This window comes from Tigriopus californicus, chromosome 7, assembly GCF_007210705.1.
Source record: "Tigriopus californicus strain San Diego chromosome 7, Tcal_SD_v2.1, whole genome shotgun sequence".
NCBI lineage: Eukaryota > Metazoa > Arthropoda > Copepoda > Harpacticoida > Harpacticidae > Tigriopus > Tigriopus californicus.
Genome location: NC_081446.1, coordinates 6,354,872 through 6,367,270, shown reverse-complemented (window position 1 = coordinate 6,367,270; position 12,399 = coordinate 6,354,872). Strand labels below are relative to the sequence as shown.

The following is a 12,399-nucleotide window of genomic DNA, read 5'->3' as shown; positions in this document are numbered from 1 at the left end:
TCGAACCTTTAGGTTTGCTCTAGGGCCTCACTTGATTTGAATGGAAAATGAAACTGATGCCGTGCCGTGTTATTTAATTGCCCACGAGTATTCGTATGACATGTCTAAAAATGGAAGATAATTCTGCTGTCAATATCTATCATTTTGTAAGTCGATCGCGGGCGAATGATGAGGCGGAACTTCTACACAATTCTTCGAGCATGAATAATTTTCAATTTCATGGTTTGTTCTTCTTAATTAGTAGGTTAAATCGATACTATAACCAAAGTCCTGGGCCTTGGTGTTGATAGTATTGTAACTAGGTAGAGAAGTGAAGGTAAAATGACTTGGAATTGTACCATTTGAACGCTTCCCTCGAGGATTCTATTATCAGACCTTCGAGTAACGTGAAATCTGTGAGGCTCACCACAGAAACTCGACTCTGGAATCGTTCCCAGGTTCAAGAGTCCTTATTTTTCTCCCAAGAATATATGCTCAACACATATTTGCCAAATTATGCTCGAACCTTGGAGCGTATGGGCAGTGAAAAGGGTCCTGTAAAGATCGAAATCGGACAGCTTCAAAATTTGGGTGGCCCATTGCTACCATCGCAGGTTGAAAAACAGTATAGCCAATTTTGAGGGCCATATTCGCAGTATCTTGGGTCCGAATATGCAGATTCTTACTCACTTTTAGGTTGGACCTTGTTGCTTTATAGTCGTACACCACACTTTTTTTTTAACCCTTAAACCCCATCTTTTTCACATCATTCCAGACCGACTACGAAATGCTGCCGTTATCTCTTCAAGAGATCCGACCCTTGCGAAATTACCCAAAGGGTGTCTTTAAGACAACAACAGCAACAACAACCCACATGCCAATGTCAAATAAGCTGGAATACATTTTATGTGGAACGTTACGAGGTCATTCATCTGACGAGAGAAGTATTCCCCCATGGACTGCTGAAGCTCTTGAGAGTTTGACGTCCATCAATAGTTTACTATTGAGCAATAGTAGGATTTCAGTTTCTTCATAAAGTTCCAATGGCTTGGATTCAATGAAAAAATATTTGTGGAAATTTGACAAGTACGAGAGACTGCCCAGATCTTTAGTGGTCCTCTTCTATTCTCATGAAGGTGCAAAAATTAGGGTGTTAAAGCTATACCAAACACCTCTTCAAGAGCCCTTTACAGGCAAATTTTGATGCTAAAATCACAGGCTTTCCGTAGCGGCATTCTGAGATTTCTAGACAAGGCTTTTCGTTCAATTGATGGTGCAGTGATGGCAATTCAAATGCAAAGAGTTGAGAATAGTCGTGCCTTCGACTTCAATCATTTAGATATGAGTCAAACACTTTGCAAGCACTTTGACGTTCTAATACGAACGCGCCTCAAAGTGACCATTGAAGAGGATTTGGCAGTAGATCGCCCACGTGATACGAAAAGCCTCCACGATATTTGGTGCTCCGCAAAAAACACATTCAAGGTAGATCTGCAAAAGCGTCAGTCAAACAAAAATTTATCACTGCTCACTCATTTGGAAGTGTTAAAATATTGACTCTCTAACAACTCGATCAATAGTAAACCACCTTTGAAGATCGGAGTGTTTGTATAGTCGTCATATAATTTATTTTACTATCTTGGTAGGATTTCGACTTTGAGTGTGTTCTACTATTCTCGGGGTTTGATGCTCGTTGTCCAAGAATGCGAATGAGACTTGATCCCTCGGAAACAAGACGCCTATCAATCTCGGCAGATCTCTCTGCCAGTTTTGCCGAATGAGCTCAGGGCCAGTCTGAAACATGATCCAAGAATTGAAGTAACCAGACTGGAAGCAGCAGCCTTTCTAGACCGTGTCAAACTGCACATAAGAAATGGTCAAGGTAAGAAAAAGAGCCATAATTTCATGGTCCACCATTGTAAACCCTACTTGTTGTTCTGACCAACAAAAAAATGACAACTTGCTTGTTTTAGTCCAAATTTACAGCCGTCTCAATGAGGGCACAAAAAATGGCATTTTCAAACCTCGCGAACAAGTAGGTTTATGAACTTTTAAATGCTCTTCAAACGAATTGGGTCGCTCCTTCAGCTTCGCATCATTTGGGACAATTTAAGTCAAACTCCCAGGTATGAATGAATAACTCCAGAGCAGGACTACAATAATCAGTCTGCCTGGAATGTGTGTAAAAAGCAACTTGAACCATGCATATCATTACAAAAGGGTTGAATTGGCCTCTTTTTATCCATGTGAAGCTCTTTTTTGCAGCACAATATTCAGGAATGACCAAGAAAAGGGCTCCTTCTTGGCAAAGGACGGAAAAAATCTTTTCACAGTCGTAAACAAAAGGTTTCCCCCTAAATACACGCTTTGTGGATCAAAACCCAATCTGCATACGTACATTCGTGCAGGTGTCCGCCAATCATCGTCGCACCATTGCACTCATTTCTGGCAGGCTGAAAAACATGTCATGTCTTTCACTTCATTATCTAGTACCTCAAGGCCTCCAATAACATGCCAAGCAAATCCTCACAAGTAGGCACATTGCTCCATACATGTATTGGTACATAGCCTCATTGGTGACGCTTCTCCATTTGAAAATCTCAGGTTGAGCAAGTACAAGAGCGAAATAAGGGTGTCACACGGTATTATAACGATCCACAGTGCAGATTGTGCACCTTTTATAGTGAGATGACGTATCAGGACAATCGCGGATCAACTAATCTCAGAAAATAATGTCGACTCATCGGCAGCGAGGGTTCGTATGTACAGTGGTAGTACGTACTTGAGAAAAACAAGAATACCCCCTAACACATGCAGACATCATGTGTCTTGATCGATATCCCGAGATTGCATTGCTGGAGTACCATGCAAAAGTGTAATAGTGTAAGTAGTATGCCAATGGATGCGAGCGCTTCCCTCAATTTGAGAACTTCACAATTCAGTGAGGGGTTGCCTCCATGATTTGCGATGTTATCTATGCAAACGAAGAAGACCACCGCCGATATCGGGGAATTTGGGGTGTGAGTGCAGAATCAGCGTTGTTTCAGGATTTTGTCTTTTGCTTTCCTTTGGTGGCTTGCAATCGTCCAAGATATTCAGACCCAGAAATGCCACGAGGGAATGCCTCTTATACAGGGAGCGGCGATCAACGAGAATGAGGCAAGAACAAGCTCTGTCTAATTAATGAGAAACATGCCCCTTGCTCCTCTGCATGTGTACGGTAGGTATATGCAGATCTTCGAGTAAGACAGTACGTACAGACTTCAAAAGAAGGAGGGGTTTGGCCTTGATGAGGATCAGAGGGCCAGCGTCATTGAGGCCAGATTGCCTACCTTGGCCTGACTTGGGGCCCTCCTCGAGAAAGAAGAGGCGGAATATTGGTGATGAGCCTTATTAGATCAAACGTTGTAACCTTGCTTTAGCATCTCTGACATGATCCGAGAGGAATCTGCCGAATGCAGTACGTATGCTCGTACGTACCCACACATACGGAGGGGTTCTACATAGACGATTCGTCCACGTTGCTCATACAAAGAGGTTGCTGGAGGATCTAGGAGGCATTCCTGGGAGAATACCAAAGTGATGAGGCCAATTATTCATAGTTGTTGATGGAAGGGTGGTACGTAGTACATGGCCTCTCGACGTGTTCAGAAATCTTTTAGGAGGCCGGTGAGAATCAAGAGTGTACGCAGAGTCAATACGAATCCTCCTCGGATTCCCTCCTTATTCCGAGGAGCCTCTTCACAATGTGATTATTGAGCTGAGGCCTCTTCAACAAAGGGTGCAAATTGAGACGTCAAAAATTCTACCAGAACATTTTTTTGTGAATTGCACTTTTTTTCTCGGGTGGGATGACATGACACGACACGACGTTCAACGACCGACGGACGACCGACCACCGCGGGATGAGAACGGAGAATGCCAAGCCGCAGCAGGACTTTTGTTACTACGTTTCTCCGCAAGTGTGATGAGTACTATCTCGTGCCAACAACGTTTGAAAAAAAAGAACGAGTCAGACGACGCCCAAAAGATTTGTGACGTGACCCCGGTAGTTGCTTGGTGCGAAATCAAAGTAAAAGAATCAAGGCTTTTCGACAATTCTATGTATTCGCTTTCAAACAGCTATGGGGAGCATTCACTGTCACACACACTCACTTCCATGTATGTACGTAATGCAATCGGATCAGTCGGTGTACGTAGCAGGACAAGAGTCATTGTTTGTATGTGGGCCTCGTGGAACGTGCCTTGATTGAGTAATAATACTCTACATAGGTAAGATTCGATACGCTTGAAATTGGGGCGTTGAGAGAGGGTATTTTGATGAGGGGCGCTTCATCCCGTGTTCAGCATGTTCAACATGGCTTGAGAGGTCTGGTCGAGTTCTTCAAATTGATGATCAGGCGGATAGGGTGTTTCCCCGCCAGGGTTGCACACGTGACAAATTGGACGCATTTTGTCGATGGAAAATGTTCGCACCACAGCCCTTTCAATGGGTAACATGCTGGAGTTGCCGTTGCCCAATCGATGGTTCCGATGGAGATCTCCGTTCGATGTGGCCAAGCGTCGACTGGACACGCGGTTGCCACACTGGCAATAGGTGCAATCGCGGAAGCTGACCTTCCGTTCGGGCGGGGTGTGACTGCGTTGATTATTCAACGGCGTCGAGGCCATTTGAATGGTAGCATTTTGAATGACATGATGCTCATCCATCAATGGCTGAGAGGTTTCTAACAGGTCGCCCACGGGCTCGATGTCGTCGTCCACACTGAGAGGCGATCCGTTCCGGGTGTCGTAAGACGAATCGGCACTCATTTTGTGGCGTCGCCGTTTACAAGCCACGGTGGCCGTGACACAAGCACCCAAGACCATCATGGCCAACAAGATGCCGACGATGACGAAGAGCAAAGGTAACCGGGACTCCTCGACGGCCCTGGGGAGCGATTGGATGAACCCCTCAGTCTTTCCACCCACGTACACGGGTGAGCTCTCTCCCTTTTCGTTGACAGCCTTCACGGAGATGATGTAATTGGATTCGGGCACCAATCCCCACACACTAATGGTCGAGTCCTCGGTCCAATTGGACGCGATCAGCACCTGGCTGTTGTTGGGCAGGGTCTCAAAAACCTCCATTACAAAGTGCTGTGAGAGTCCCCCACTGAAACCCGGGGTGCAGGTCACTTCAATGGTGGAGGCTGAATGGTTACTTATCTGTAATTGAAGAGAGAGCACTTGAGAGATCAAGAAAAGACCCGACAACCGAGCACCGTGATTATGGAGAGAAGAAGGCAGGCACGGGGCGTTACCTGACAATCCCGGGGAGCTTGGGGAGCGCCCAAGGGAACAACATGAAACACACAGGGCTTGAGCTGCTCGCCGAGATCATTGGAGGCCCAGCAGAGCACCTCGCCATGCTGGTCCCCCGAGGTAGGTTTGTAGTTGCCAAAGGACATGATGCTCTCAGCACTGGGGATTTCAAAGCGAGTCTCGCTGCTGTTGAACAGCCACCGGAAAGTCGACGACTTGGGCTTCGCATCCACTTGACATTTGAGATCAATTCCTTGGGAACGGTTGTTCCCTTTGTATTCAATGGTAGGTGCCAGGCACACGGGTTTGTAGTTGACAGTGATCATCATGGGCTTACTGAACCCATCGCCTTCCACTTTGGAAGCTGAGCATACAAACTGTCCCGAAAAGGACTTGCTCGCATTCTTGAGCACGAGCCGCTGCTCATCAATGACCACGCGGTCCGAGCTGACCATCTCCTCCCCATCCTTGTACCAGAGGATTCGCCACACCCAAGGGTGGGCCTGAATGTTGCACTTGAGCACGATGTCATCGCCTTCGCGAATGTTGCTGGGATCGATATCGTTCATGATCTCGACATGGACCACGGGTATGTAGTACACGTTCAGTGAGACCGACTTATTCTGGGGGGGAAAGATGCCACTCTCGGCCGTGCACGAGAGGACCTTGCCCTGGTCCTTGATCTTGGGGGTGAAGTTCAACTCCGTGGTGGTCAAGTTGTTCTCCAATGACAATCTCGGTGCGTTAGCGGGTAGCACAACCTCGCCTAGTCTCCAAGTTATGGTGGGTGGGGGCTGAGCTCCGATCACTTGACACAGCACGTCATACCGAACATCTGCGGTCACGGGATCTGGCAGGTTGGAGAGACTGATCTCGAGGATGGGTAATTCCAGCTTGATGGATACACTCGACCTGAAACGGAAATTATAAGGTCCTCTTAAGTCTACCACCGTCAAGATGAAAGACGACTTATGATTGAAGAACAGATTGCCTTCGCAAAAGTAGATGATGCCATGGAAACGAATCAAGAGATCGAGCTTGGCATGAACTGGTCCTGTGAAGGTCATGCTTATCTATCTTACTTAATGGGGATTCTCCTGAAGCGCTCAATGTTACTCTTCAGGGCAGGATTTGTATGCATGATGAGTTCTTTGTTTTGTAACGGGGTTTTCTGTCCTCCCAAGGAGAATCCGTGGGTAAGTAATTACAAGTGTTCGATAATCTCAACATGTCGATGAAAGAGGATCACAAAAGTCTCCCCCGAGATCTCAAAGCTAAGCTATATTTCAGGCTTTAACATCAACATTTCCAGTGAACGACCCAAAAAGTCACGTTTGTTTGCTTTGAATGGTTGAATAATGAATGCATGGTGATTGGTGCAGTCAGTCTGACAAATGGGCTCACTTTCAACGGGTACCGGCTTTCAACTAATCGTCTAATACCGTACATTCTCTCATTCCAGTGGGGGCTTTCAAACAATTTGTCGTTATTGTAAAACACGTAAAAATGCCGAGTGATGTGAACGAATCTTCAACTGATGGGAAGCGGCTAACTTCACTAATTCTAAATTGAAGCGATGTCTCCAAATGTGTGGGATTGGCAATTTGGTACGAAATTGAGTGGATAGTCAATCAAACTCATTGGGCTGACGTTGACATGGGTCTTATGTGCCAAAAACGGTATTAGAGCGTGAGTTCTTTCTGACCCATGGAGCATCATCATCTCCAATGTTCATTTTGGGTTCTTCTTGAACGACCTCGCTTTAGATCGAATGATGATAAGGAGCTGAATTCCAGTTCAAATTCGGCAAAGGTCCTCCTCATCGGCCTACTATCGTCAAAAAAAAGCGAAACTAATGATGCATTATTTGAGAACTGAACTCCTAAACTGCTCCGAAAAGTATCTCAAAATTGGGTGTACCATTTTTTGTAGGCGGTAAGGCCCTCTGTAGTTTGTAATCGAGTTCTCAGAACTCCGCAGAATTCTATTCTGTCCAGATAAAAGAGGTCCAGTCAGCTGCCCTTGAAAGCTCCGACGCATTAAGGGAAGTAATAAAACCGAGACTAATGCAAAGCAATGAGAGAGTTAGAAAATGAATGAGCTGGCAAGAGTTGGCGAAAAGAGTTCGATATTCTTGAACTGAATTTGACACATGAAATGGTGGCATTTGACGACAAAGACCAAATTCCACATCTGTCTTGGTTGCCAAATGGGCTGAAGGTATGCTTCGTTTGACTTGTCAGAGCAAAGCATTGAACTAACAAGGTTCGAACATAATGGGCCCGCATCTTGATGCTGATCTTCGATTCATGTTGTGATATCACGTATAAACCTTTGAAACCAACGAACCCTTCGTGTACGTACGCTGCTCTGTCGGTTTGAGCCCAACAACCAAGCAACGCTGAAGTGGACTTAATCTGTGACAGGTCAAAATGTGCACTGCCCAGAAAAATAAATCTTTGGTGATTGGTATTACTTTTTAAGCAAACGAGGTCCACCAAACCTAAGCATGGATGCCATGAGTTTGAAGGTGAATATCTTTTTTTCTGATTTCAAACGAACTGCCTGGTCAATCGACATGATAGAGTTATTTTCATCGGCCTATCAATTAAATCTCCGACAAAGGTCATTGTGGATATCTCGCATTTTTCGCACGAAATCTTGTAGGTAGTGCAGGTCAGAAAACACATGCCACCTTTGGCAGGCCGAGTTCAAGGCAACTTCTGCACCCATTTTGTATTAGATCTTGTGAAACAGGATTTGTAAAACCATTTGATGGGTGATCATTTTACTTCAAAGCTATCAACACCATAATATTTCAAGCCACTACAAGATATGTTGAAAAATCCCACCTAAGTGCATCCACATTTCGAGATTAATGTCTCTCCAAATGACATCATAATGGCATCCCTGCCTTTTGGCGTTCATCTATCCGAAGAGCCTCTAGTCTCTAAAAAGAGAAGAGGGGCTGCCTACCGCAGTTAATAACTCCGAATATATTGTGGTGCGCATTATAGGTATCTACGTAGAGCTTTGATAAATGCCATGTCGCTTGAAAAGCGCTCAAACTATTATCTTCCAGCGATTATTGATAAGCACCTGCAGGCACAACACATGGTGAGGAATAATAACATGGTTAACTTACATCAAGTACTCGTATGTAACGAGGTAAATAATTTCACATTGAATAGCTCGGCATTGACCTATCAAGAATGGTTAGGGTGTTTGGAGGAGGGTAAAAGACTTAAAAATTGAGTGATTTATCATTAACCCAGCGAGTTTCAAGCAAGAGGTAGCATATATAACGATCCATAGTTTGGTAAATTAGTTAATTCACCCAACATACGTAGTTAGCCATCAAGATAAACGTGAGTCCATTGTGCAATGATTACAACTCTTTTACTGAACGAAGATGAAGAGTGGACAGGAGAGGGGAGGGAGGGGGGGCATGGTTGGGGGTTATTTTGTTGTTGCGCGATAGGTCACCAAGTCGAACAATTCCTGTCAAATAGTCTAACAACAACAGCCATATGAGCTGGCTAACCAATGAATTATGGTTATGTGTGAATATCTCAGGAATTTCGCTTCGGTGGTGGCAACCCAGTAACTCATCAGAACTTGAAGATCGTCTCTATAGACTATTATTCCAAGCCCTAGCAGGTCTACGGTATTTACGGTAGAGCCCAGATGCTGGCCTGCCTGATGGGGAGGCCTACCTTCTTTGCATATGGTTCTCAGTACACACGCATACCCTTCGGAGGAGGGATTTCACCTGATACTCTTCAAAATGACCGAGTACATAGATAAGGCTGCAGGAGGCATCCTAACGAGGAATTCATAGTGAAAAATATTCTCCCATAAGATTATTCGATAAGCCCTCATGACATCCATCATGGATGAAGTCGACAACTATTTTTTTAGGCACGGCCTTGCTGAGTCTAAGTTGTTGAGTGTGATCCTACTTGATGTGCGCCTTCAGAGAAAAACTGGGTACAACAAGAGAGCCAGATCAAGATCAGGAGAGCTATGCAGCTAGTAGCTCTTGTTGAGGGACACATTTCTGCCATGGGCAATGAAGATTCGCCGAGGGATGTTAATTATCTGAGGTTAGGTTTATGGTGGGCCAAGAGGAAATCGCCAAGCCACCAACGAATCGACTGGATTATCGCGGTTCTCATCTTGAAAGCCAAAATTCGACCTCTTTCTGCATTTCGTTAGAGGGAAACACATTCAAATTAGAATGATGAGGTACTTACGTTGGAGGTTCGGTCACGTTATTATTTATGGCCCGACACTCGAATAAGGAGTCGTGGAAGGTCCGATCGAGGGCGGAAATCACTAACGTATTCTGAAGTACGTCTTCGTAGGTGCTAGGATCCCCTTCTTGGTCGAACATTTGACCATCACGCCACCAGGAGACCTCGGGGAGAGGGTTACCACCCTCCACAATGCACACGAGAATCAACGGCTTCTTGAGGCGAAACGGGCCAATATTGCCCATGACCGCACTGCCCTCGTCATCCAAGATGACCGGCTTCTTTGGCTCTTCCACGATATTCAATTTCACTTTGGTAATCACCGTTGGGGATTCTCGAAAATCCACTCGGCACTTGTAGACCCCCATATCGTCCATCTCAACACTGGAGATGATTAACTGAGCCGGGTCACTCGAGTCGCGGAAGAAAGTACGTGGACCAAAATGAGGGTCTTCGGACCAATGCTTGACCGTTGAGAATCGAGCGTCGAAGCTGTACACGGGCTGCGGGTCATCGTCCTTGTACCACAACACGAGGCGTGCTCCATCGTCTATGGAGGTGCCCGTGATGTTGCAAGGAATGTGAGCAGATCCGCTCACCACTGAATACACTTCTTGCATGTCGTCTCCACTTCCACCGCTGTCCCGGTGAACACCCCTGGACCCGTCTAAAATCTCGGCCGCCCCCAAGTGACTCAGCAGCACTCCAACCAGAGCAGCATAGAGTAACACTCTCCAATTGTGCAGAGTTACCCGAGGTTTGAGCCTCCTCCGTGAATAGCGTGACTGGCGCTCAATGGTTCCTGAATTTGGTAGTAATTTGGCTTGAAAGTCAGTTAATTGATTCCGACATCGGTTCCCGCCTTCATGGCCCCTGGGGGAGGACCGTGGACCGGGGCTTGTTGTTTTTACTTGTGCCCTCCTAAATACGTCTGTTTTTTGAGATCTGATCGTCGCCCGCAGAGCTGAGTCCAATCGAGGCGATATTTGCTTGTTGAGAAAACATTGGGTTTTGGATGAGTCGTGATTTTCTCGGGGAAGCCTCCCTCTGTATGAGTGTGATGATTCTGAAGGAGTTCGCAGCATCGCTTCCAGCGGAGGGATCAATAGTGAGCCCTCTTGAGGTGCCACCACTTCCTTCTTGGTTACTGTAGTAATAGAAGGAAAAATAGTAGATGATGATAATGATGAACTTGTTGATGATGACGGCGACTGCTCTTCCTTCGACCATGCACCAGACGGAGTCATATTTCTTAAGGAACCCATGATCACCTTTCGGCTGTTGTTCATCACTCGGGAAGGGTTACGATGTCGATGATGTCTTTACCCCCTTCCTGAGTCCGATGATGTGAGGTGATGGCAGTGACTGGTTGAGGGGTAATAATGAGCCCTCTGACTCGGAAGGACCTCTCGTTCGTTCGTGCCGTGTTTGCCTAGTTAAAAATCTTCAATTACATCTTTCTCTCGTTCTCTCTTTCTCTCTCGTCGGTGGGATGATCTGGGTGAATTTTAAATCCCGTTTCTCGTATTTCATGCGATGTTTCAACCTTCTGAACTTTGTCGTAGATGTAGACGAACTGTCGGGAAATCCTATACAGTATTTGAAAGGAATTATTTAGGGGCTTTGGAGACAACCTTCCGGACGTGGGTTTGTTGCCTTGACGTCCTCTGGAATTGGAGCTATTGTCATCTACCATACGAGTCCACCGAGTGGAGGTCCTACTATTGTCGTCACTCGATCGAATAGCCGTGGTCTAGCGGGCTGAACCCGATGGAAATGGCTTTACGACTCTTTTGGGACAATTCTTTCCAACACGTGTTCAATTTCGACTCCCAGCCAAGTCGGTTGGTTGGTCAAGCTGTGCTGGAAATTTGGGAATGATGATAGGAGCACTTTAAGCACATTGAAGCGGCAAGTGGATGGATGATGACTCGTCTACCAAATAGGTCCGTAAAGCGACAACAACAATGGTTTGCATTGATTTCCCGACGAGAAGCACATCTACTGTACACACTTTGAATGGTCCGACGGTTGAACATTAGCCGCCAACCCATACATTCAAACACTTGCACCCTTGAAGTGGACAAATTGCATTTGCACAGCCCGAGCTTTCCAGCGATGGTTTGAAGCGAAATGGTTGGATCAGTGGTTGCAAACCTGTTTAATTGCCAATCCAACCGAGCCAGTCAGTCTGGAGCCTAAGGAGATGGCCAGGCTGCTCAGGCAGAAGCTTTTGAAGGAAGAAGAGTTGAAAATAGAGATGATGAGGATGAGCACCAAAATGTTCTACTACAAGGACTCGGAGACTATCTTGGTCTCGTCCGTGCGAGAACGTTCATAAATCTTGATGGCGGTGAACTAATGCTCAAACACATGACATGGCTTCTTCAGTGTCTTGGGAACTTGTCGTGAGTGGTGGCAAAACCAAAAAGCCATGTGGCTAATTCACGAACACAATCAATCCAGCGTTTAACCAATTCAACTTGGGACGGTTGCCAAGAGTTTTATGGCGTTTCCCAGGCCTCAGCCAGCTTATGTGGTGATTGGAATGATGGTCTATTGAGGGCACTATCGGCTCATGGAATCAATCACCCATCCAAAAACTGCCTTTCATACTCGAGACGAGTCGACTCACAATTGAGTTGGGGATCCATCTCAACCAAATGAGACGACCGCCTTGAAACGGGGGCCCTTCGTGGGATTTTCCGTTGAACCGCGAATGACGGGGCCAAACCCGGTTGGATCAAGCAAGCTCTTCGTGAGTCAACGCGCACGGTTCTTGGAAAGAAGACCGGACCTATTCTGTCCCGAAGAGGGCTCTTTGATTCAAGGAATTTGACAACGATAGATAGTCTTGCCC

At 45.9% G+C, this 12,399-nt stretch overlaps 1 protein-coding gene across 1 annotated transcript; it reads right to left on the bottom strand.

The window, feature by feature from the left end:
* Positions 1 to 4,044: 4,044 nt before the first annotated feature.
* On the bottom strand, positions 4,045 to 12,154 carry LOC131883820 (uncharacterized). The gene is made up of 3 exons (XM_059231401.1): positions 9,540 to 12,154; positions 5,283 to 6,195; positions 4,045 to 5,187 (listed from the first exon to the last, which is right to left on the bottom strand). The coding sequence occupies exons 1-3, from the start codon at positions 10,826 to 10,828 to the stop codon at positions 4,312 to 4,314; spliced, it is 3,078 nt and encodes a 1,025-aa protein (XP_059087384.1). The 5' UTR covers positions 10,829 to 12,154; the 3' UTR covers positions 4,045 to 4,311.
* Between the last annotated feature and the right edge of the window lie 245 nt (positions 12,155 to 12,399).